Source organism: Clinocottus analis, unplaced genomic scaffold, assembly GCF_023055335.1.
Source record: "Clinocottus analis isolate CAN_PGR_092001 unplaced genomic scaffold, fCliAna1.0.p SCAF_28, whole genome shotgun sequence".
Taxonomy (NCBI): Eukaryota; Metazoa; Chordata; class Actinopteri; order Perciformes; family Cottidae; genus Clinocottus; species Clinocottus analis.
In genome coordinates, this window is record NW_027176020.1 from 1,955,037 (window position 1) to 1,978,832 (window position 23,796).

The 23,796-nt window shown below is 43.2% G+C and overlaps 1 protein-coding gene across 1 annotated transcript; it reads right to left on the reverse strand.

Moving 5' to 3' along the window:
- Window positions 1–14,295: 14,295 nt before the first annotated feature.
- LOC137795487 (histamine H3 receptor) lies at window positions 14,296–20,390 on the reverse strand. The gene is made up of 3 exons (XM_068593005.1): window positions 19,909–20,390; window positions 19,282–19,448; window positions 14,296–16,046 (listed from the first exon to the last, which is right to left on the reverse strand). The coding sequence occupies exons 1-3, from the start codon at window positions 20,144–20,146 to the stop codon at window positions 15,156–15,158; spliced, it is 1,296 nt and encodes a 431-aa protein (XP_068449106.1). The 5' UTR covers window positions 20,147–20,390; the 3' UTR covers window positions 14,296–15,155.
- Window positions 20,391–23,796: the final 3,406 nt, after the last annotated feature.

Here is a 23,796-nt window from a genome sequence, read left to right on the forward strand (position 1 = left end):
ACACTTTTAAAAGATATTACATGGCTCGCATCCAGCATGATATGAGCCAGATTCCCCAAAAATGCCTCCTGGAGCGTCAATAACACACCTTTCTGGAAAGATTAGGACCTAAAGAATCAGAATCGGCAACAACAATCACAATAAAACAAAGTCTTGTCCTGTTAGGAAAGAGTTTCAGTCAGAAAACTGTGTTGTTTGGTTCAAAAATGGAAAAAATATTAGGTATTTTATGCCAAAAGATTGCCTGAATGGGGCATGCTGAGACTTCAAATTGGAGTGGGAGGGTTTCCAAAAGGTTCAATCATCTTTCATACGTTGTGCTTTATTTTGTATTTGTTTATTGTTATTCTGCGTTTCGAGGACCGAAGAAAATCAGCTTTTCATTGTACAGAATAACGGTCTTTTATCCGTGCATATGACATCAAAACATAGTGAATCTTAAATGTTTTGTGCATACAGCGTTTTATTTTCTAACTTTTCTGTCTGATCATCCACTTTAAAAATAATGACGAGCCATTATAAACCAATTCAAACCAGAACTTATCTACACATCATGATAAGAGCAAATAAATACTTAAGTCACATATATGTTTGATAAATCCCAACTCAGATTTATGTACCCGTTCTAAAAATATACATACACATGTTGAATACTTTATAAATGAGCTTTTTGTTATAGATTGAATGTTACAACAACTGACTGTTGGTTAAGTCAGAGCAACGTTGCCATGGAGCTCACACTGTCACTAACTGCACTCCCTGCATTTATATCATCTAATTGCTGGGAAAAAATATCTCAGAGACGAGCAGACAGAAGGGTCGACAATACGTGTTTGAAGGATATATTCAGGAAAAGGTTACGGTTAAAAAGATGAAGCTAAAGATCACGGCTAACGTCACGCGAAGGAAGACAATGACATTAAGGTGTTTCTGTGGAGGCGGGAGGTCTTTATTCACCGCCACGATCATTAAAAAGCAAAAGCAGGCGTTAAATATACATTCGGTAGGTAGCGTAGCACGCTAGTTAATGATGTGCTAACGTTAGCTCCGCAGGTTGAACCACACTATCTCCAAATCCACTCAACCGATCGATCGGTGAGAGTCACAGCTGGCCGATACTACGCAGTGATTGGCTGATCTGGGATTCAGGGGGGCGGGACTTAGCACAGATAATCAGAACGAGACGCTAGATATAGCGCGCTAGTTTATGATGTGCTAACGTAGTCTGCTATCGGTGTTCCTGTGGAGGAGAGAGGTCTTTATTCACTGTTACGATCATTAAAAAGTAAAAGCAGGCATTAAATATACATTCAGTAGGTAGCGTAGCACGCTAGTTAATGATGTGCTAACGGAATATGCTAACGTTAGCTCCACAGGTTGAACCACACTATCTCCAAATCCACTCAACCGATCGATCGGTGAGAGTCACAGCTGGTCGATACTACGCAGTGATTGGCCAATCTGGGATTCAGGGGGCGGGACTTAGCGCCGCTAGATATAGCACGCTAGTTAATGATGTGCTAACGTAGTTATCGTTAGCTCCACAGGTTGAACCAGACTATCTCCAAATCCACTCACCCTGCCTGAAAATGAGGAAAATCAATCGATGAGAGACAGAGCTGGCCGATCCTATGCAGTGATTGGCTGATCTTGGATTGAGGGGCGGGACTTAGCGTTGATAATCAGAACGGTACGAGCGTTCTGGCTCAAAGACATAAAAAGACAATGGAAGGAATTCAATCGAAGAAACCAAGAGCCGTCGGTGGTGACCGAGTCTTTGGAGTAGGATCTCTGCCCCGCGGAGGCCTTTCAAAATAAAGTCATTACCAAGAGAACATCAGTTAAATTAGGCACAATGGCGTGTGACATGACCATTTAAAAGTGACATCGCTGCACGCATGCAATCATTTTTGCCCGAGTGTTTGTTCCCTACATCATGGCGATGTGTACACCTGCATGCACACAATAAATCTTTCTTTATGCATGTTTATCCGTGTGTGTGTGTGTGTCTGTGTGTGTGTGTGCGTGTCCACGGCTGCAACAAGTGCGCAATCAGAGATGAAGGGGAGCAAAGCGTCGCTCCGGTCTGATGTGCAGTGATGAAAAGCCGCTGCAGCCTCGTCGTGCCTGAAACCGGCGCCGCCGAAAAAGGGTTTATGTTTGCCAGCGGCGGTCAATAAAGTCTGAGCCTCCGTTTGTAACGATTGTCACCGAGCTGCAGGGCGACACGGCACGTCTGAACTGAAGGATAACACATTTTTGTTGTTTCAAGCCTATGTGAACTGTAAGTTCACCTCCCCCGCCTCATTACTTATTTTACTAAATAATTAGCGGCTATAGCTTAATCAACATTTTCACAGCCTGGGGACAGACAATTTAATTAAAGGAACCTACAGAAAATGATCCCCTCGGGCTCTACTGAGCTTTACAGGAAGTTTCAGCTCCTTGTTAATAAGCCTCCTGGTTTTGCTGTTTTTGTTTCACTAAACTTTTTCACACCAAAATTAGTGCTAATATGCAGTTTTTTTTAAAACATGCATGGGTAAACCTGTTAAAAATAGATGCTTGAACTCGTTTCCATTGCTATTTCAAAACCTGGTGATTGTTGCAACACTGGAAAGACATGAGATTGACAAGAATCACCTATTCTTGCCAAAACTGAAACTTCCCTGATTAAAGGGAAGAGCTGCTATTGTCCTGAGTAGTTTGATTTATGAGTGGCTGGTTTCGGGGAATGAAACCCAAACCCCCCCGAGGCCAGAACAGATGTTGGCATGTGTTGGCAAGTGGGAAAACTGCAGATGACAACTCATAAATGGAAACAAGATAAAAACAAACATACACCTTTCTGTTTCAATTATAATTCCCTTCATAGTGTGAAATCCCAACACCAGAAGGCCGCAGTGGTCCTGATGAGAATGAACCCGTCCTCCACCTTGTTGTTTGACTTCTCGGCACAGATGGGGGGCGAGCTGCGTCAGCACCTAAATAAATGACATCTGTGTATTCATGCCGGGCAAATTACTTTTCTGTATACTCATCTGGGTGAGCTGTTTGTTTGAGGTTCCCTCTCTACCTCTCTTTCTCTCATTAACATATAAAATGAGGTCAAAAGTAATCAGCATCCAAATGGGAGATGGCCTCCATGACTGACAGGTGACACTTAGTTTTCTGAAAAAAAACAACAACCTTTTTTTGATTCATGTGCCACTGAGCAGCTTTTACTTGAAGGATCTCTGGAACCACAACGTTGATTAACTTCATTTAAATTGCTGAAAGACAGTTTCGCATTTGCAATGACGTTTCACGAGGTCGTTAATGAGTCGGATTTCAATGAAAGACACCACTTTGTAACCCTACGAGCCCGTAGGAGTCTAATGAAGCACGGATAAGCGTTCCTTGTGATGTATTAGTACCTGAAAAATCACATTGTGTCTGTTTTTTTTCCTACTTTTTGACTGCGCGGCCTTACGTGGAAGTGGAAGGTTTCTTAGAACGCGTCACATGTCTTAATTTATGCGCAGATAGATAGCTAGCATGCAAACGGACCATGTTGAGACGTAAAGGTTATGGATACAGGGAACTTCAGAGTGCAAGAGCGCCAGATGTGGGGGCTCCTGGGTGCATTTAATATAGATGAGCGCGACGCTGCCTCCCACACTGTACTCAGTTCTCTTTATACGACCATGAAAGAAACGCAGCCAGCTGGTGAACCTAATGGAGCAGTTAGCGGCTAAAGAGACAGATATTTCCCTCCGGAAAAACCAAACGCAAGCTGAAACGAGAGTGAATAACGGGCTGAAATTCATCAGGTGGACCGTTACAATGAAAACAGTGGATCACCAATGTAGGATTTATCAGCTGCTGTACCGCCGATGTCCAAATATATAATTATATAGTACTCCCTCTAATAGCTGCTTTTTTCATCCCATGAAAAACAAAACATATCTTTAAGCCAGAACACTTTCTGATCATCAGTCATGCCAGTTGATGCCCATTAATTGTCTTCTCGTAAGATATTCTTCATACATTTTCAGTAACATGATCTTTTCCTGTTGATCAAATGCAATTTGCTGCACTGGACGAGTAAAAGAAGCTTTCTTTCTGACGGGAAAAGTCAGCCTTAAAACCATCTACAGTCGAGCAAATGACCTTTTTCACAGAATAGAGTAGTACTGGATGTTCCTGGCACAAAGTACTTCGAATGAATCAGTGTTATTTTCGTTACGCCAGGTACTTTTTCAAATAAAGGAAAGGGAACAACGAGATATGGATTACCGAGGAATTGCATCCCTAAAATGTCACGCTTCCTTTCGGCACCCAAGAGAAGTTTGGTGGCTGAAACCCAACAGAGGCGATGCTGTCAAATAAGGGTATCTAAAAGGGTTAGAACTCAATTCACCAAGACAGTTCACTATCTCCACTAACATCATTGCCAAGTGGCGAGAAAATGAGATTTTTTTCCCCTCTCTCATCTGTTTGGAACAAGCGACGAGGTTCAATGGGTAATTTTGATTTGAGAGCTCAGGCAAGCTGATCCTCGAATGCATCGCTCCTAATTACTCTCAGTTCTTCATCTCGGGGAGATCCCATATCTCTAAATTTAGACTGAACCGTCCTGGGCCACCGACTCATGAATAATCAACTGTTGAGCGCCGTCAGGTTTCCAGGAAGCGGATTCAACAAACTGAGCCAGTCTGCCAGTTTGCCCGTTCACGACAACGTGGAGAGGAAGTACAAACTATATACTCTGTCCTGTTAACGGTACTGTATCACTTTAAGGGTACTGGTATCACTTAAAGGGTATTAGTATCACTTTAAGGGTACTGGTATCACTTTAAGGGTACTGGTATCACTTAAAGGGTATTAGTATCACTTTAAGGGTACTGGTATCACTTTAAGGTTATTGGTATCACTTTAAGAGTACTAGTATGTGTATCCCTTTACTAGTATTGGTATCACTTTAAGGGTACTACCATTGGTATCACTTTAAGGGTACTAGTATGGGTATTACTTTAAGGGTACTAGTATTGGTATCACTTTAAAGGTACTAGTATGGGTATTACTTTAAGGGTACTACCATTGGTATCACTTTAATGGTACTAGTATGGGTATCACTTTAAGGGTACTAGTATTGGTATCACTTTAAAGGTACTAATATGGGTATTACTTTAAGGGTACTACCATTGCTATCACTTAAAGGATACTAGTATGGGTATTACTTTAAGGATACTACTATTGGTATCACTTTAACTGTACTAGTATGGGTATCACTTTAAAGGTACTAGTATTGGTATCACTTTAAGGGTACTAGTATTGGTATCACTTTAAGGGTACTAGTATGGGTATTACTTTAAGGGTACTACCATTGGTATCACTTTAAGAATACTAGTATTGGTATCACTTTAAAGGTACTGGTATGGGTATTACTTTAAGGGTACTACCATTGCTATCACTTAAAGGATACTAGTATGGGTATTACTTTAAGGATACTACTATTGGTATCACTTTAACTGTACTAGTATGGGTATCACTTTAAAGGTACTAGTATTGGTATCACTTTAAGGGTACTAGTATTGGTATCACTTTAAGGGTACTAGTATGGGTATTACTTTAAGGGTACTACCATTGGTATCACTTTAAGAATACTAGTATTGGTATCACTTTAAAGGTACTAGTATGGGTATCACTTTAGGGCACTGGTTTTGGTACTGGTCATCTTTTTAAGTGAAACCCAGCACTAGTTGTAGGTCCCTCGGTGTGCACACACGTAATCAGACGTAAACAAGAGTTTATCCCGTTCATCACGAGACCCGATCCAGCTGTCCACAGTGAGAATCGGTCCGATGTCAGCATCTCAAGGACAAACTATGCTTTTCTGTGCTATTGATTTACTGTTTGTGGGTTTTTTGATTCATTCAAAGAGAAAAAACCCCACAGATTTGACGTGTTGATTTGACAACCTGTTATGTTCATAATGGTGCAGATGTAGTGTCGCATCGACCGGCCCTCTGTTCCGCTTGATGACTGTCTGATCCATACGTCTGCTGCAGCCCGCTGCTTACTTCACCAGCGGATGCCGGTCTTCTCATCCACCATCTCGGAGGTTATTCAGACAGATGATCTGTGGGCAGGTTCAGCGTGACGTCAGGGATTGAAAAATGCCAGAAAAAAAAACAACCTTGTTTATCATTAGCATTTCTCCCCTTATGTAATTATTTAGCGAGCTCCTCTTCCATCTGCTCACCTTTGTCCTCCCCTTTAGTCACCCTGTGATGCAATGTGATGCAAAGTGCTGTAGAAATCATTATGAATATTATTAACCTTCCTCTTGACTCGTTTTAGGTTTTTAAATGCATAAAAGAACCACATAGAATGAGTTTATTGCATCGAGGCTTTTTGATGTATAAAAGGCTCTGGTTGAACTTATGACCTTTGTGTTGTTAGAGTTGGTTCAGACTCAAGTATAAACATAAGATTTAAATAATTGGTTGTTTTTTATTCATTTTTTTTACCTTGCAAGTCTATGTTGTGTTATGACTTGTTCTGCTTTTCATTTTGTGTTTGTATTGAAGTCTTATTGCTGAAAAAAACACTTTTTAGTCTTTTTCTTGAAGTAAATATACATTGACCCATAACACTATAAAGTAATAATAATAAAATGAAAACAAATTAAACAAATGTGTTGAAGAGATGTTTTATAATCCCCCTGAGTAACAGTCAGATAACACAACAACCTTTAATTTATTTATATGATTCTCTCGAGGTTCATTTTAACATTTTTTAAATGGAAATCGAGTAGTTAATTTGATTTAGTCTTAGGCAAAATATGCAAAATCATCCAGGAAAAGTGTGGGAAACCTCTTATCTGCACTTTTGTGCATTTCTTTTTGTTCTTATCTTATTTTATATAATGTCTTGGGTATTCTTAACAAATAGCATTCTGCAAGAAAAACATTTCTTTTTTATATTTTTTCCGATGGGAGGTTTTGCTCTTCGGCTACGGATGTGAAAGCATTAAAAGGCTGCACGAACTTGTTGTCAGCAGTCATACGAGGACAACCGACCTTCATGAACTGTGACAAATGCTTTCTAAGAAACTGCCAACGAGTGTCATGGGAAAGACAAGTGGACGGGCTTCCTGCCTGTGTGTTTTCACTGGCTGTCAGTCACTCGGCCTCACACCCCTTCACTGAGAGCCGAGTCCTAAACATGCAGCCGAGACGTTGAGTTTGAGAGGCGCCGATCGACATTTTTAACTCCCAAACTGCAGTTTTACGTCAATGAGGTCAAGGAGTTGTTGGCCCAGATCGGAAAAAGTGGTCGGCAGCAATTAACAAGTAAACGCTGAAATTAATGATGGAGGAAGTCATTTATGATTGACCTTTTGAGGCGTGTTTCTGCAGGTAATTAGCATGTTTCGGGCACCAGGGTTAATTAAGAACTCTGGCAGGAGAAGACAGATGTGTTTTTTTTTTGCTTTCAACATTGACCTCCGTGACGGTGAGCTGCCGTTTCCTACGTTCACTGTTTTGTTTTGGAGGATTAGGTGTTATTCCACTCAATGTGTGAATCCGGTTAGAGAGTTGATAACGGCTGCCAGAATGTGTGTTTGTTCATAACTCCCACAGCTCTGGTGTGGTACAATACCAAAGAAATGTGGACAAATTGCATTTTGTTTTCTTTTTTTTGGGACAAACGTTAGCATTCATCGTGCTCTGAGCTGCAATGCGCTGCCAGGTTGTTGTTTTGTTTTGTCCTGAAACAACTCATTGACTCTTTATATTGTACTACCAGGTATTGGAATTAAGGAGCCCAAAAAGGGTTCTTCCCGAAGGTCTGATGTTCTACCCAAAATGGTTGGTTTCTGAAGAACCTTTTGTCCCAGGAGTTCTTTGTAGGACTAAAGGTTCAATTAAAAACCCTTTTCCATCCAAATACAGACCCTGTTTGCAAGGAAGAGTTCTTATGGAACTTGAGAGAGTTCTCGGTAGAACCCCCTGGATGGGGTCCAGATGACACCCTTACAATATAGAAGAGTTGGACCACCTTGGGTGGGTTCTAGATGACACCCTTACAATATAAAAGAGTTTGACCACTGTGGGTTGGGTTCTAGATGACACCCTTGGAATATAAGAGTTCGACCACCTTTGGGTGGGTTCTAGATGACACCCTTATAATATAAAAGAGTTCGACCACCTTGGGTTGGGTTCTAGATGACACCCTTGGAATATAAGAGTTCGACCACCTTGGGTGGGTTCTCGATGACACCCTTGCAATATAGAAGAGTTGGATCACCTTGGGTGGGTTCTAGATGACACCCTTGGAATATAAGACTTCGACCACCTTGGGTGGGTTCTAGATGACACCCTTGGAATACAAAAGAGTTCGACCACCTTGGGTTGGGTTCTAGATGACACCCTTATAATATAGAAGAGTTCGACCACCTTGGGTTGGGTTCTAGATGACACCCTTATAATATAGAAGAGTTCGACCACCTTTGGTGGGTTCTAGATGACACCCTTGGAATACAAAAGAGTTCGACCACCTTGGGTTGGGTTCTAGATGACACCCTTGGAATATAAGAGTTCGACCACCTTGGGTGGGTTCTCGATGACACCCTTGCAATATAGAAGAGTTGGATCACCTTGGGTGGGTTCTAGATGACACCCTTGGAATATAAGACTTCGACCACCTTGGGTGGGTTCTAGATGACACCCTTGGAATACAAAAGAGTTCGACCACCTTGGGTTGGGTTCTAGATGACACCCTTATAATATAGAAGAGTTCGACCACCTTGGGTTGGGTTCTAGATGACACCCTTATAATATAGAAGAGTTCGACCACCTTTGGTGGGTTCTAGATGACACCCTTGGAATACAAAAGAGTTCGACCACCTTGGGTTGGGTTCTAGATGACACCCTTATAATATAGAAGAGTTCGACCACCTTGGGTTGGGTTCTAGATGACACCCTTACAATATAGAAGAGTTCGACCACCTTTGGTGGGTTCTAGATGACACCCTTGGAATATAAGACTTCGACCACCTTGGGTGGGTTCTAGATGACACCCTTACAATATAGAAGAGTTCGACCACCTTGGGTTGGGTTCTAGATGACACCCTTATAATATAGAAGAGTTGGATCACCTTGGGTTGGGTTCTAGATGACACCCTTGGAATATAAGAGTTTGACCACCTTTGGGTGGGTTCTAGATGACACCCTTGGAATATAAGAGTTTGACCACCTTGGGTGGGTTCTAGATGACACCTTTGGAATTAAAAAGGTTCTTGATAGAGCATCCTGGGTGGGTTGTTGAGTCACACCACAAACGGGTTCTCTGTAGAACCTTTCCATAGGAGGACCGGGGGTTCTGGGTGGAACCTTTTGACAGAAGGCTCAAGCCGAAAGGAACCTTAGATGGTTCTAGTTCGGACCTTTTCTGTTTGTAAGAATGGGAGACTTTCAAAAGCATTTCAGCGTTTGAGTCATCCCGCCCGGGTTCTTTTGTTTTCTCCAAATGACCTCCCCTCGCTTATCATCTGTGAGACACATGTTGTTTTTGTCCGTGAGCAGCGGTCACGTTTGAATCTCTCATCTGCTGAAAAAAACAAACAAAGGTCTGTGTATTCACTCTCCGGTCCTCGAGGAACTCGTCTGTTTAGCCCCTCCATAACAATTATCATTACTGTCGCCGTGTTTGTTTCCCATAGCAATTCAAACGTGAACCAGGAGGATGTGAACCGCTTCCAATTTTTCCTCTCTGAACGGCTGTGAATATTGGTTCCCGGGTCTCCCGCTGCGCACAGAAACAATGTCAATACAGAGCAATTTGTTTTCTATTTGCAAGTCCACCTGCGTCTCTGCACAGGTCACCTGAGCTGCAGTCTATTCATCCCATCCTTTGCTGACCTTTTAAGAAGTGCTTCCAAATTGACTTTGTCACCTGTTTTGAGGTGGTGGGTGGGGGAGTGGGCGGGAGCCACTTGTACTCCTTGACTCAGAAGTCTATTTCTATTCTTACAAATGGATTTTGAGACGCAAGTATATGACAGTCGTGTCTAATGTGTATCAAAAGTGTTTTCACGGCCACAGCAGCCGCCGCATCCAAACCACTATTATTAAATGGGGTCAGTGGGAAGAAAAACACCGTCAAATATAAGAGATGAAAATCTTTTCATCCCCAAGAGCCCCTTTGGGGGTAAAGATTGTTGTTTTTTTTCTGGATGGTGTTTCAAGTGAAAGATCTTTCTTCAAACAAAAGCCACTTAAATGTGCAGTGTGGAGTCCTCACAGCCTGAAGTAGAGATGGAAAATCTGATTGAACTGAAACGTTACGAACGCACATGAACATGAAAGAAGTGTTTTAGCGAGATCGTTTGCATCTGTTCCCGCTCTAAAAATGACAAAACTCCCGAACCTATGAACTCGCCGTATAAACAATTTACACAAACCGAATGCTTCACATTGCTGTTACTGTAGGAGTATTGTCTTTATACTCTCAAGACATGATAACTCAGACTTTTTAGAAGTGTGGTTGAATGAGTTTTATTTACTGCAGCAGATGTTTGGCGAACCAGAGAGGAGAACCAGAACGTATTTTAGAAAGCTAAAAGAATCTCTATCAGTTTAAATGAACGCTTTATTTAAAATATCTAACAAGAGAAATCGCCCCCTGGTGGTCAGGAGAGAGAACGCAGCATTAACACATGAAGCATAGACTTCTATACAACCAGAGGAGTCGCCCCCTGGTGGTCAGGAGAGAGAATGCAGCTTTAACACATGAAGCACAGACTTCTACACAACCAGACTTCTTTTTACAACCATGACTATAGATAAGTACCTTAGACAAGTTTTAAAAAAAAAATCCAAACTCCTTTTTTAAATAAAAGCCATCATTATCCAGTCAGTATAACTTTTCTCTCAAAACCATGACTTGGTGTGTGTCTTGTCTCAAGTACAACGCCTCGCATAATTACCAAGGGACAGAACAATACTGTTGTTTCCCGGCAGTCTTAAATCCCTCAGGAGGCTTTTCTGGACATATTTTGTTTGTTTCTCTGTGCAGGAAATGTGTAACAAAGGTCAAAGCCTTGCACTTCTGTCACTTATCTTGTGCTTGTTATTGGATCATAAATGCTCGACAGCCTTCTTCACAACAACTTCTTCTTTTCACTGCAGTGCAAATTGCCTTCTGAGGAATTTCTTTCTTCTTTTTTTTCAAGCTCCAACAGTATTCCTTTATATATGACGGAAGTTTTATTTTCCGTCAGCAGTAATCTCCCAGGTGTGTATCGCACACAAACAGCTATCATTTCACACACAGCACAACACGATTCCTGTCCACCCACTGATGTCCGAACCATCCCATCTTGGTGTTATCTTATCTCCTCTTATCACAGGAACATTAAAATGAATTACAAGCCTTTCGCCTCACACAAAACACGTCAAGACAGACAGACATTTTGGGACGACAGAGCTAATCTGTAGCGCTCAATAGCACTTAAAAATTAAGACGAAACCACGACCAATAACAGTATGCTTAAAGTGATATCAATATCGATGGATTGCATTTCATTCATTTAAATTGTGTAAAATACATCCACGTCTACTGCATTTAATTAATCAAACACCACATGTGCAGAAAAGCCACACTTTCTAATGTTTTGGTGGACTTTCAGCACTTTGAACTGTCAACTCCATGCATCAGGACTTGTTTGGTCAAAATATGCTCGCAGTGACTGGCAGCCAGGAAAAATCGAATGAAATTGTCATTTATTCTCGATCTCGGTATAAAAAGGTAGAAATTTCAATATTTTGTTTGTTTTTATTGTTCATGCATATTTGTCTGTTTAAGTACGTGCAAATACTGTCTTTTCAAAATAAACTTATGTAGGAAACAATTTGGTTACTTTAAGGCAACAAATAAGTTTCAGAAAAGATTGTGATTTGTGTTAAAATAAGTGTTTTTTTTACGTAGTTAAGCAAGCTACATCATGTACGAGTTGTAAATGAAGTAACCTATACGTAACAGCGGCCTTCTGGGCGAAAGTCCTGTGTTTTTCGGCCACAGAGTAGTGACCGAGCTGAACCGAGCCAAGCTTACCCTGTTTCTAGCGTTTATGCTAAGCTAAGCTAACCCAACTGCTGGTAGTGGCGACATATTTAACGTACGGTACATTGAGTGTGGTATCAATCATCTCGTCTGACTCGCGGCAAGAAAGTGCAAAAGCATATTACCCCGACACGTCGAACGATTTCCTTCCGCATTACAAGATTTGACCCAAAACACGTACATTTAGGACGCCTGTCGGCAGTCTTCGTTTTTTTATTCTTTCTTTGGCTACTTACACCAACACATTCATAGCCAAGATACAAAGTAGTCAAGTAGTTTGGGTGGTTAAAAACCAGTCAAGTCTTTAAATAAATACTGCACTTAAAGAACACAACCATCTAGCTTGGCATAGATATGAATGTACAAAAGGTTTTATGCTGCTAGTGCTGTACATTTGAAACATCAACATGAACACCTTTTTTTTTTATTCAAGTGCAGATTCAGTGTTGGCAGATAACGTCTGATTCACCTTTTGCTGCCTTCATAGCCCGCTTTTTCAGATAAAATGAACATCAGTGCCCTAAAAGTTCACACAGTAAACAAATACAGGTTTTTCTCTTTGTATCGGCCGCTTTGAACTCTGCGGACTCCGCGTGTGTGTCATCCTATTGCTGCATGATGAAAAGCTTGAATTTGCAAAAACAGACCCTCTTCGTTTTCCATGAACAGAGACACATTTGAAAGTGAAAGGGTTTCGTGTGCAGAGAGATTATGAAACTGTATTAAAAAAAAACAACATAAAAAGAGCCAAAAAATCCTCCATTTCATCTAAATAGCAGTTGGAAGGTTATCTCGCGGACGCCGCTGTCTCCTTTCCTGCTGTGCTTTTTCAAGAAGACAGACCATAATTGAACAACTTACTGGTGCTGCAGTTATTAAGTGTGGCTTCAGCCGCATGGGGTCAGAGACCCCATGCTGGAAGCACACTTCATGTTCTCCTGCGGGCTTATTATTATTATTATTATTCTTCTTATAGTCAAACCACTACTCCTCCCAGAGCGTTGCCAGCACATGCGCAAAAATTACATCGAAACGTGCAGTTTGCGCGGGAATCGTGAGGTATGACTTTTCTAAGAGATTCGCCCGTACGTTTTCCCGAAAAATGCAAAAAACATAAAAAAAATTTCACGAAATGTTCATAGAGGGTGGCGCACCAATTAACAGAGTGAGAAGAAGCGACAGAAACTGTTAAAAAAATAAAACGTATTTTGTCTTTACTCCCACAATGTTCACTCTTCATACACCATTGTTGGATAGAAACGTTGGAAATATTGTCTTCTGTCATAAACTGCGGTCGATAGGAATCCAACAGACTCAGACGTCTTGAAATCGGACTGAATGTGAGAGCGAGTCCACCTCGCTCTGCCATCCGCCGCCATGTTAAATCTCCCTCCAAAGCCACGTCTCCCCTGAAGCTCGTACCTGATTTGTAAATCGCCCGTACAGACTCATGTTTTATCGTACAGACTCGCCAGTCACAGTATCTGTTCATCAGGTCTTCCTAACGCTCAATATGCGATATCGAAGCAATAGTGGCTTTTAAAGTACCATTTTTTTTAAATAGTTTGAAAGGAGTTCCACAGCATTTAGGTCTATTAAGCTCAGCGTAAGGAAGTCCCTTTGAAGTCATCACCATGGCAACCTTTGAGCTAACGACCCACAGGTGTTCTCGTTAGGGCAGTTTAACAGACACACAGACACTTACACACGCACACACAACACAGATGACTTCTGTCTCTCTGTCTGTTTCTCACACACACAGACACACATACACACACACAAACAAACACATACACACACACAAACACACACAAACAGACACACACACACAGACACACACAAAGACGTTTACGTGTGTTTTATATTGTGTAGTTGTCAACACTGTGATCATTAATAAGGTCATATATTTCATATACGTTTGCGTGTGTTCAGGACGTTCAGTAGTTTATTTCCTTAAGTCCACAGTCCAGTCTGCCTCTAATCAGTCTGCTGGCGCTCACTTGGTCACCATGACGACGGCAGCACACAGGTGCTTCATATCAGCCAATCAGTTTAACACACAAACCAACTGAAGTGCTTTGGAGGAGAGACGGGCGTCAGAAACAAAAGCTATATATTGCGACGTCTTACGGCAGTAGTAGCCACACTTTCAAAATTTCTTGCGAAATTTTCTAGTTCATAATCATCATCTCATACATCATCTTCTATCTGACTGCTTCAGTCGTCATTTTTTACAGCATTTTGAAAGAAGCGAGAACGCTTGAAACCCTGTCGCCGCTTCCTGTTCTACTTACAGAGATTATCTGTGAATATTATAACTTAAAGTTCTTTTGCTCCCATAACTTTCACAATTAAAGCCCCGTTCACGCGGTACTCCCATAATCAAGGGACCTCTAGTGATTTTTTAATAATCGCAGAGAGGTCGCCTGTGATCTTAACTCTCGTGCGATAAGTAAAAATCCCGCCGCTAATCAACTCGCCATCCTTCGACAAACACATAGGTCGTGTGATTTATAGTGTCGGCACATCTCTCTGATTTTTTGGGGTCAAAGTATTTGTCTTTCCAGGTAAATTTAAAGTTTTGACGGCATCTTTGGGTTGCATCATTCTCACCGCACGGGATATTATGTCCACATGAATAGGAATGTTTAGTGAACTGTAATTCAATTTGGACCTATAGTGTAATGTTTGTAATGTGAACGATGTTACGCAGAGCCTTGGCATTAATATCCGTGGGAATAATGTTTATAAATTCAAGTGCAATGCAGACTTCTCTCGTCCCGTGGGAACGCGCCATGTGAAGCACAGCCGGGTCATTCCCTAAGCATCACACGAGGTCCGCTGGTACCACTCGTCCTGTGTGAACAGGGCTCACGTTCACTTGTATTGCTGCCGGATGTGCCGTGGACATTTTTTGAAAACCGGATTTTTTTTTTTATCAAATGGAAGAACAGAATGTATGTCGGTTTTCTTCTTCTTTTTGTATTCTTTACAGTGTTCTGACCGCGTTCACGAAGCGTGGAAGTGCAATCGAGTTCACCTCAACAGGACTGGACCTCCACCTGAGGCCGGACTGATTGTCTTTTCGGACACAGTATCTTTGAGAAAGCCCTTCGGAAGCTGCTGTGGCACAGCGGGTAGAGGAACGGGTTGATGGCCGAGTTCAGCCACAGGAGCCAGAACGTGATCTCGTACCAGTAGTGCGCCACGCACTCGCCGCTGCAGGCGGCGCGGATGATCATCAGGAGCGTGTACGGGGCCCAGCAAATCCCAAAAATGCACACGATGATGGCCAGAGACTTGGCGATCTTTTTGTCCCGGGACAGACGGGACGCCGGCGTGGTTCGGCCGGGCGCCGTGCAGGACGCCGCGTGCTGGAACAGCCGGGGCGGTCTCCTGTTCGGGGAGAACTTCTCCCGCTGCATGAATATCTGACTGTTGTTGCAGGAGGACGGCGACAGGACGTCTTCTTCGTCGTCCTCGATGACCGCGGTGATGGCGGCGGGCTCGCTGGACGACACCTTCCGGGTCTTCACGAAGAACACGGACCAGCTCGCTCCGTCCGCGTGCAGCTTGCTGACCGTCTGCGTCCGGACGCCGTCCTCGGCGGCGGCGGCGGCCGCGACCGCGGCGGCGGCGGCGGCCGCGGCGCTGACGTTCTTGGTCCGGCGGTGGATGTTCAGGTAAATGCTGAGGTTGAAGAACGCCACGGAGACGAACGGCGTGAAGAACTCAAACGTGGACCCGCTGAGCAGGAAGTACCACGTGAAGTAGAACTCGGCGTAGCACTCGTGGGTCGGGACGACGCTGTCGCCGACGATCACCTCCCAGAAGATGATGGCGGGGCCGTAGAGGAGGAAGGCCAGCGCCCACACCGCCACCATCTTGACCACGGCCTGGCGGGTCATGTTTCGCTGCGCTCTGTATTTGACCTGCGATGGAAAGAGAGAGACAAGTGGGACTCAATGCCGTGAACTCTGCTGCACAACAACCGTGTTTGTTACGTTTCAAAGGCCTTTACACACACGGGGCATTGTCTTCTATACAACCAGAGGAGTCGCCCCCTGGTGGTCAGGAGAGAGAATGCAGCTTTAAAGCTCTTCAGCATTGGCTTCACTTTTCAGGGCGGTAAACTTGATTACTTCTTTCAAACCTGACAAACGCAGCGTGAACCAGATCCACTTTTTGGTTTCTTACCTTTCACAATAAAAGCCCGAGGCATATAGACTGTCACCGTTTACCACAGGGCAGTCAAATTTACTCTTTAGCATTTTGCTAAATGTAAAAAATTTGCTAGTTTAGGCTACACAACAACAGTGTACCTCCGACAACTCGATGCTCATCGGGGTCAACAGGGTCCTGTTAGTTGGTCCAGCTAGTCGAACCTTTTATTGCACAAAAAAATGCAGCAACTGACGGCAAATGTGCATTTGCTGCTGGCATATGAACAGTTTCCATATTCACACACAAGTATTTAGCATTTTTCCTTTTCTGTTGATAGCGGCGTTAACAAAAAACTCTTGCAAATGGAGCCCAGTTTGCATCGCGAGAAGCTGTAAACCCACTCGTGAGGCTTTTCTTCAGCGGCGTGTCACTGAAGCCAAGCGGTGAAGGGGGTTGTGGGTAAGGGGGGGGGGGGGTTGTCAGGCTGAGAGCCACATTCACAGATGTGAAGAGTGTAAAAAGAGACATCTGGTTTCTCTCTCGCTGCGCTCCTCCCTCGCCATCGCCCGTCGCTCATTCTCTTCACACTCGCCTCATTTTCACTTCACCTCTCGGTCTGAGCTCTATCATTAAGCGGAGCTCCTCCATTAACTCGCACTCTCGCTCTTCTTTTGTCTTGGCGTTTGATCTCGTCCACGCCTCAAACACAGTATCTCTCCGCACCAGCTGTGTGTGTCAATGACTGTCTTGTTTTTTGTTTTATTGAAACCCCTCCAGTCCCCTGAGCCCATGAATAAGGAAACGGAGCCACTTGGTGACATCACATCAGTATCAAATGTGCATTACATAAGCACAAGACTTCATATGTGCAGAGTAAATGACAGAACTCTTGCACATTGATAATTAAAACTCGAAAAATTTATATATTCCGAGCCGCTGAGATCAAAACTCCCAGCGTCTCTTTAATCTCCTTTCTTTACTATCTTCCAAATGCTGCTGAGTGAGCAGAGAAATACATTTATTCCTCTTTGAACGTGGCGTCTGATAAATGTAGTCAATCAAAAAATAACACATGCAGCGAGACAATGAAATGACTCCGCGTGGAATTATTGCAGCTCTGTGCCGATCAGGCTCAACACGCAGGAGGTCTGGGGGATCTACTCGCGGTGGAAGAAGTTTTATATTTGACGGGTAATCACGGCCGTGTTTTGGGCACGAAAAATGTTTGTTTGTTCTGGTAAAAACTGCATTTCAGATATTTATTACTTGGAGCTGGCGGACTCACAAGAGACGGAAACACAAGCGTGAATTCACAATAGCTGTGACCACGTATACTACATGCAGACACACACACACACACACCACTTGACCTCATTTTGTGTGTACCAGGCAACCGCCGGCTCGAGCCACAGAGCTGCTGCTCGCAGGAAACTGAGCTAAACTAGAAAAAGATGGACGCCATCGAAGCCGCGCAACGTGAAAATATCCAGATATTTGAGTTCACGTCCGACAGCAGAACGCGTCTCCACTGTGCGACCACTTTGCCGCACTTCTCGACTCTCTACGCAAATAAACGCGTGCGTCTTCTCCGTTCGCCGAGACTAAAAATGCGACATTTTGTTTCCACCAGCGGGGGCAGCGATGAGCCTCCCGAGCCGGGTCAACCTGAAAGGAACAGAAGAAGAAGAAGAAGAAGAGTTTCTTTTGATGCCTTGGCGTGTTCGAAGCAAACCTAACATGTTTTGACACATTCAGGGTATATATATATATATATATATATATATATATATATATATATATATATATATATATATATAGCCAGCTTACTGTGAGAACCAACTGAAGGAAAACGAGGACAAAAATAGCTTTGATGATGAATTTTCCTGCCAAAATCCACTCGACGGGTGCGTTGAGTGATCGGGTGCCAACGCGTCTTGGTGGTCGTTGACTCTCGTATGTAGGACCGCCCCCTCGATGCCAGGAGTCAACGAGGCCTTTGTGCGATTAATTGACACGCGTGTAGTTTTTTTTAGTGCTTTCTCAGAGCGAACGGGAACGGGTTGAGTTTCTCCAATAGTTATGAATCGACGAACATTCTTGCCTTTCACAATAAAAGCCCCGGACACATACATTCAGCAGGCGAGTGTTTTTTTTTCGTGCATTTTCATGCTGTTTATCCGTCGTGCACGCTGGTGTGTGAAGGCTTTCGGTTTCCCAGTACGAGTTAAGCTTTGACAAACCTCAGATCCTACATTTCTCTCACCACGCATGTTATTGTTAGCATGTTTCATCTGACCCTCACCACCACTTTTTCCCAAAAAGAAAGAGGCCGAAAGGGCCTTGATGACGACGCCATATGCAGGGGTCAGACTCATTCTGATCAATGGACTTTTCCATGACTTTTTGATCAAATTTCATGACTTTTTACTAAATTTCCATGACTTTTCACCAGATGTTCGTGAGCAAACATTGTGTGAAATCTGTGTGTAAACAGTAAAAAGTGATAAAATGTATTATTTAAACGAACAATGAGGAGCCTCTTTCTTTTAAAAGCATATTCATTATTTCAAACTCAGCGTTAATGAACGTCATGAACACATGAATATGACACATTTACAGGACTTTTACTACACTTTGGGTATTTTATTTTTTTCAATGACGTTTCAAGGCCTGAAAACAACTCAATGACTCTTCCAGGTTTCCCTTGAGCGTGAGAACCCTGTGAATACTTCAATCCTGAAGAAGATCCTCCAGATCAACATTCTCCAACCGTCGTCGCTGACTGACTTGAGCCGTGCTTCCTGTCGCGCTCGGGAAGTCAAGTGCCTCATTTCCTAAAACTGCATTTAATCGCCCCTCAAGGAACGTCTGAGTGGACCGACGTCTGCATCCAGAACACACCAGGCGGCTCGTTGTTCCAGGAATGAAGCTGTGAATGTCAATGACTTCTGTGTGTGTGTGTGTGTGTGTGTGTGTGTGTGTGTGTGTGTCGTCTGTACTTACTGCTCTTGTGACGGACAGGAAGCGGTCATAGCTGATGAGGACGATGTTGAAGACGGAGGCGGTGCAGAGCAGGTAGTCCATAATCAGCCACACCTTGCAGAGCCCTTTCCCCAGCATCCAGCGGCCCGTCAGGTTGTACGGGATGTACAACGGGATGCAGAAGGCACCTGGAACGACCACACACACACACACACACACACACACACACACACACACACACACACACACACACACTCAGACACACACGCTGCATGATGATTCAACCACCCTCTCCCAATCCCGTAGTGCACTCCAGACCTCCTGGATGTGTGGAATATAAAATGGCACGCACAACACCGTGCACAACCTCTGCAGAGGCATTTTGGTAACAAAAGGCATCATTTATCTTCCGGCTGCAGCGCAGAACAGAGGTGTGTGAGGTGTGTGAGGTGTGTGAGCTGTGTACAATACACTAGAGGGATGCTTTGAATTCAGCAATATTCACATGGTATTGTCACACCTGAATGAAGCAAGGTCACCAACGAATAGTGACTCATTGCACTGTGTTTGTGTAGAAAAAAAGCATCCTAGTGTTTATTTGTATCCATTGACGGAGACATAAAGGAGAAGATGAGGCACCAAACTCACCCACGAGGAAATCTGATATGGCCAGGTTGAGAAAGAAGTAGTTGCTTTGATTCCTGAGGCTTTTATCCACAATGAAAGCCATGATGACCAGCGCGTTTCCGGCCACCACGACGACCACCAGAGTCACCATGAGGACCGAGGAGATCACCGCCAGGTAGCCCGGCAGCGCGAGCCCCGCCTCGGACACCGCGCGGGTCAAGTTGCCGCTGGAGTTGGACTCCAGGACGTGCGCGCCCATAGTTCACCAGAGAGCCGAGACCATTGCACACCTTTTGTCATGTCACGCGCGCAGACGACGGACCAGTCCGATTACGCGCAGGAAGGTTCCGCTCCACTTTACCCACGAGTCAAACATGACGGGAGGCGCGAGGTCAAACGGAAAGACTTTCCAACGCGTCCACTCGGGATTATCCGGGTATTTTAGAGAGAGACAAGTTGAAATGAAAGCTTTTTTTAATGTAATTGATTAGATTGAGTCTCCTCTGGGTGCCTCTCTCTCTCTCTCTCTCTCTCTCTCTCTCTCTCTCTCCCTCCCTCTCTCTCTCTCTCTCTCTTGGCTCCTTGGTGTTCTGGCACCGCGGAGCGCACACTTGCTTTTAGGCACCGATGTCAAGACCACGACACTGGAACACGAGTACTGCATCCGCTCGCGATTACAAAATAAAAGTCTCACAGCGAACTTGTTTTGTTCAACTTGTTTAAATATGCACGTGGAAGCGATTTGAATCTGTTTTTACCCTCAAAACATTACCTGAAACACATCATATGGAAATGTGACATAGCGTAAAAAGAAGACTAATTAAATATCTATGAGCTTGTGCAAGTCTACCTTACACCATGATAACGTGCAGTTGTGCACTTGAATAAAAAAAACACAAAATTAAGTGTAATTTGAAATTCCCCGCATATAATTATGTTTTATCTTATTGAATAGGTTTATAAGTTTATTGTAATTCTGTGTTAGAAGGAGCGTAATACGCGTTTCATTGTATGGAATAACTGTCTGTTATCTGTGCAAGTGACAGTAAAAACATCTTGAATCTATAAACAAAGAGGTGTAAATTGAGCAGGCTTTTATTGTTGTAGGCCAGCTCACTTCCGGTTTGGGCTGCGGGTTGATCGTCTGCGCACTTGACGTTGCGCCTCTTTGTCCATCAGGAGCTGGAGAGGTCCAGACGCCCCGACGCGGACCGGGAGGAGAGCCGCGGGGGCGCGCGCGCGTGCCACGGCCAGCAGGAGAGCCGCGGGGCGGGCACGCCCCCTCATCAGCTGACAGGCGCGCACACCAAGACCGTCAAGTTCAGACACTCACAGGTCAACGTGCACTGAGCACCACCACCCTCCTCTTCCTTTGTTTTCTCCTGCAAGGTTACACACACACACACACACACACACACACACACACACACACACACACACACACACACACACACACACACACACCACAGCATCAATGCAGCGATTTAATCCTCCTGATTCTGCAGAGTACTTAATTAATGTCTTAATTAAGAAAACAAAAGGGTTTGTTTTTTGTATGGAGCCCCAACGTGTCTGATAAATATCATTTAATAAATATAATATAATCATAAAGTACCGTAAATAAGTAATGTCGACCCCATCACGTCATAAGGAATTACATTATTAATGCCAATGCTATTACTAATGCATTTTTTTCATTGATATATGTAGTTTAATATTCTATACCAACAGAAACATATGAATAAATAATAGCTGATACTGGAGAGAGGAGCCTGTGCAGAGATGAGATATTAAAAGACAAAAAAACCTTCAACTGTAATTTGTAACCTGAACGGTGTAGTAATTATTATCATTAGCATTTAAAGCTCTATAATTATATTACTTCTCAGTTCAGAAGCAGATTAAAAAAGACTTTATTGATCCTCGGGGACTCAAAGGTGCGTTCACACCAAAACGAATTTTCGCAACATTTTATTGCTTGATTTCACTCGCTGGACTTTATGTTAATTTGCTTTTTCGCAACCGTTTCTCGGCAGAAACTTGGTGCGGCTACGTTAGCTCCTAAGTTAGCAGCATATAGCATCACTAGCTAATGTAAAACGTAAAAAAAAAAACGCTTTTTCGCAACCATTCACGTCCGTGCATCGACTTTACTAATATCAATTTAATTTTTCAATGTGGGGTGTTTTTAAATTAAAATATAAATATACAATAATAAAATAAATAACAACATACGTATATGTATATGAACGTATAACACAGAGAAGTCAAGTGTTAAATTTTAATAAGAATTCTGTTAAAATGTGTGAATTGTGGAAAAAATCGAATGTGTAAAAGTAAAGTACACTGCAATAAATAACTTTTGTGTAACGCGTGTTGTCCACGAATAAGCGTAAATGGTGTAACTCAAACTGTAGAGTATAAGAGGATCGTACAGGTGAGGTTGTGGGTGTGACATCATCGCTGGCCTCGCACATCAAGCGTAGTTGAGCCGCGAGAGAAGCTGAAGTGAACGGGATGTCTCACACATGTTGAATCCTCCTCGCTGGTAAGCGATGTCCTTCACCAGGTCTTCCAGTTTATTTTAAATAGAAGAAAAGTTCATTATTCTCCTCATCCTTGAAGACCCATTAACACAAGTACGAGATCATGACGAGCCTCTAAAGACACACATACATATATATAATCACGGGGCTGAGATGTGTTGACACCCGTCAGAGAAGCGTCTCTGTTACCTCAATGAGCTGTAATCATCCTCTCAGTGGGTGAATGGAGCGGGCGGCTTCGTACGCAGATAGTGGAGGACGTCTCTCTCGGGCTGTTGTGTGTGTGCTTTGTGTTCCTATTCAAAGGAAATGTCCTCTTTCAGTGTAAGACATCAGTTTTCATTCCATGGATGTGCAGCGCTCTGAAGCTCACATGCAGACCGCGTCTCCTCGTGCATCACCGACACACAAATGTGGAGAAGTGAAGCACAATCCCACCGGATCCCACCGACAAGGAGGGAGGGATAAAAAGTTCAAGCTCATGTCGAATGCATCGGAGGAAAAGTGAATTATGTGAGCGAGTTTGTGTGAATGAATTCAGTGACGTTGGTTTTGTCTGATCATATTTTTCCTGGAAACGCTGAATGAATTGACTGAATCGACACTTCCAAGGACGAGTATTGTCACGGCGAAGCCGAGGCGGAATTGGACCATTAACATTTCCATTTAAAGGACGACAAAAGCTGCCTTCTCCCGAACAAACTATTTTATTTAAGCACATAACGAGGAGGTTGTTTTCTGAAGGAGTCTGTGTGTGGGACTGATGGATATTAGGTTGTCATAGTTGTCCTGTATTTTGAAACAAATCTCATGGTTTTGGTTTCTGTCAACATCTCATTTCAGAGCTTCTCAGTGAAAATGGTTTCACGTAAAGTCCAGTTAAGGCAATCGGCTGAAATAACAATTTACGAGTCGTGAGACATTGTAATCCTGCAGGGATGACCAATAATCCAAAATCCTGTGAAAGAATCCCGTTGGCTTTGTATCAAGGGAAACAGTGGGACACAAATATAGGAGAAAATAAGCGCTGTGGCCAACAGACTCACAATAACCAAATAATATAATGAAAGGACGACAAAGAGACACAAAAAACATTACAAAGAGATGCAAAACGGTTGAAAAGAGACACAAATATATTTCCAATGACTGAAAAAGGAGACAAAACAACAACAGAGACACAAACCCCTTAAAATGAGACACAAAATGACAACAAAGAGACCTAAAAGGAGACACAAAACGACTGCAGAGAGATGAAAACAACTACAAAGGGACACAAAATGACAACAAAGAGATGAAAACGACTACAAAGGGACACAAAACAACTACAAAGAGACACAATATAACTACAAAGAGACACCAAATG

Coding starts and splice junctions, on each gene's coding strand:
- LOC137795487 (XM_068593005.1), bottom strand. CDS start 20,146: ATGGGCGCGCACGTCCTGGAGTCCAACTCCAGCGGCAACTTGACCCGC. Junction 19,449..19,908: donor CATATCAGATTTCCTCGTGG/GTGAGTTTGGTG, acceptor TGGTCGTTCCAG/GTGCCTTCTGCATCCCGTTG. Junction 16,047..19,281: donor TCCTGTCCGTCACAAGAGCA/GTAAGTACAGAC, acceptor TTTCCATCGCAG/GTCAAATACAGAGCGCAGCG.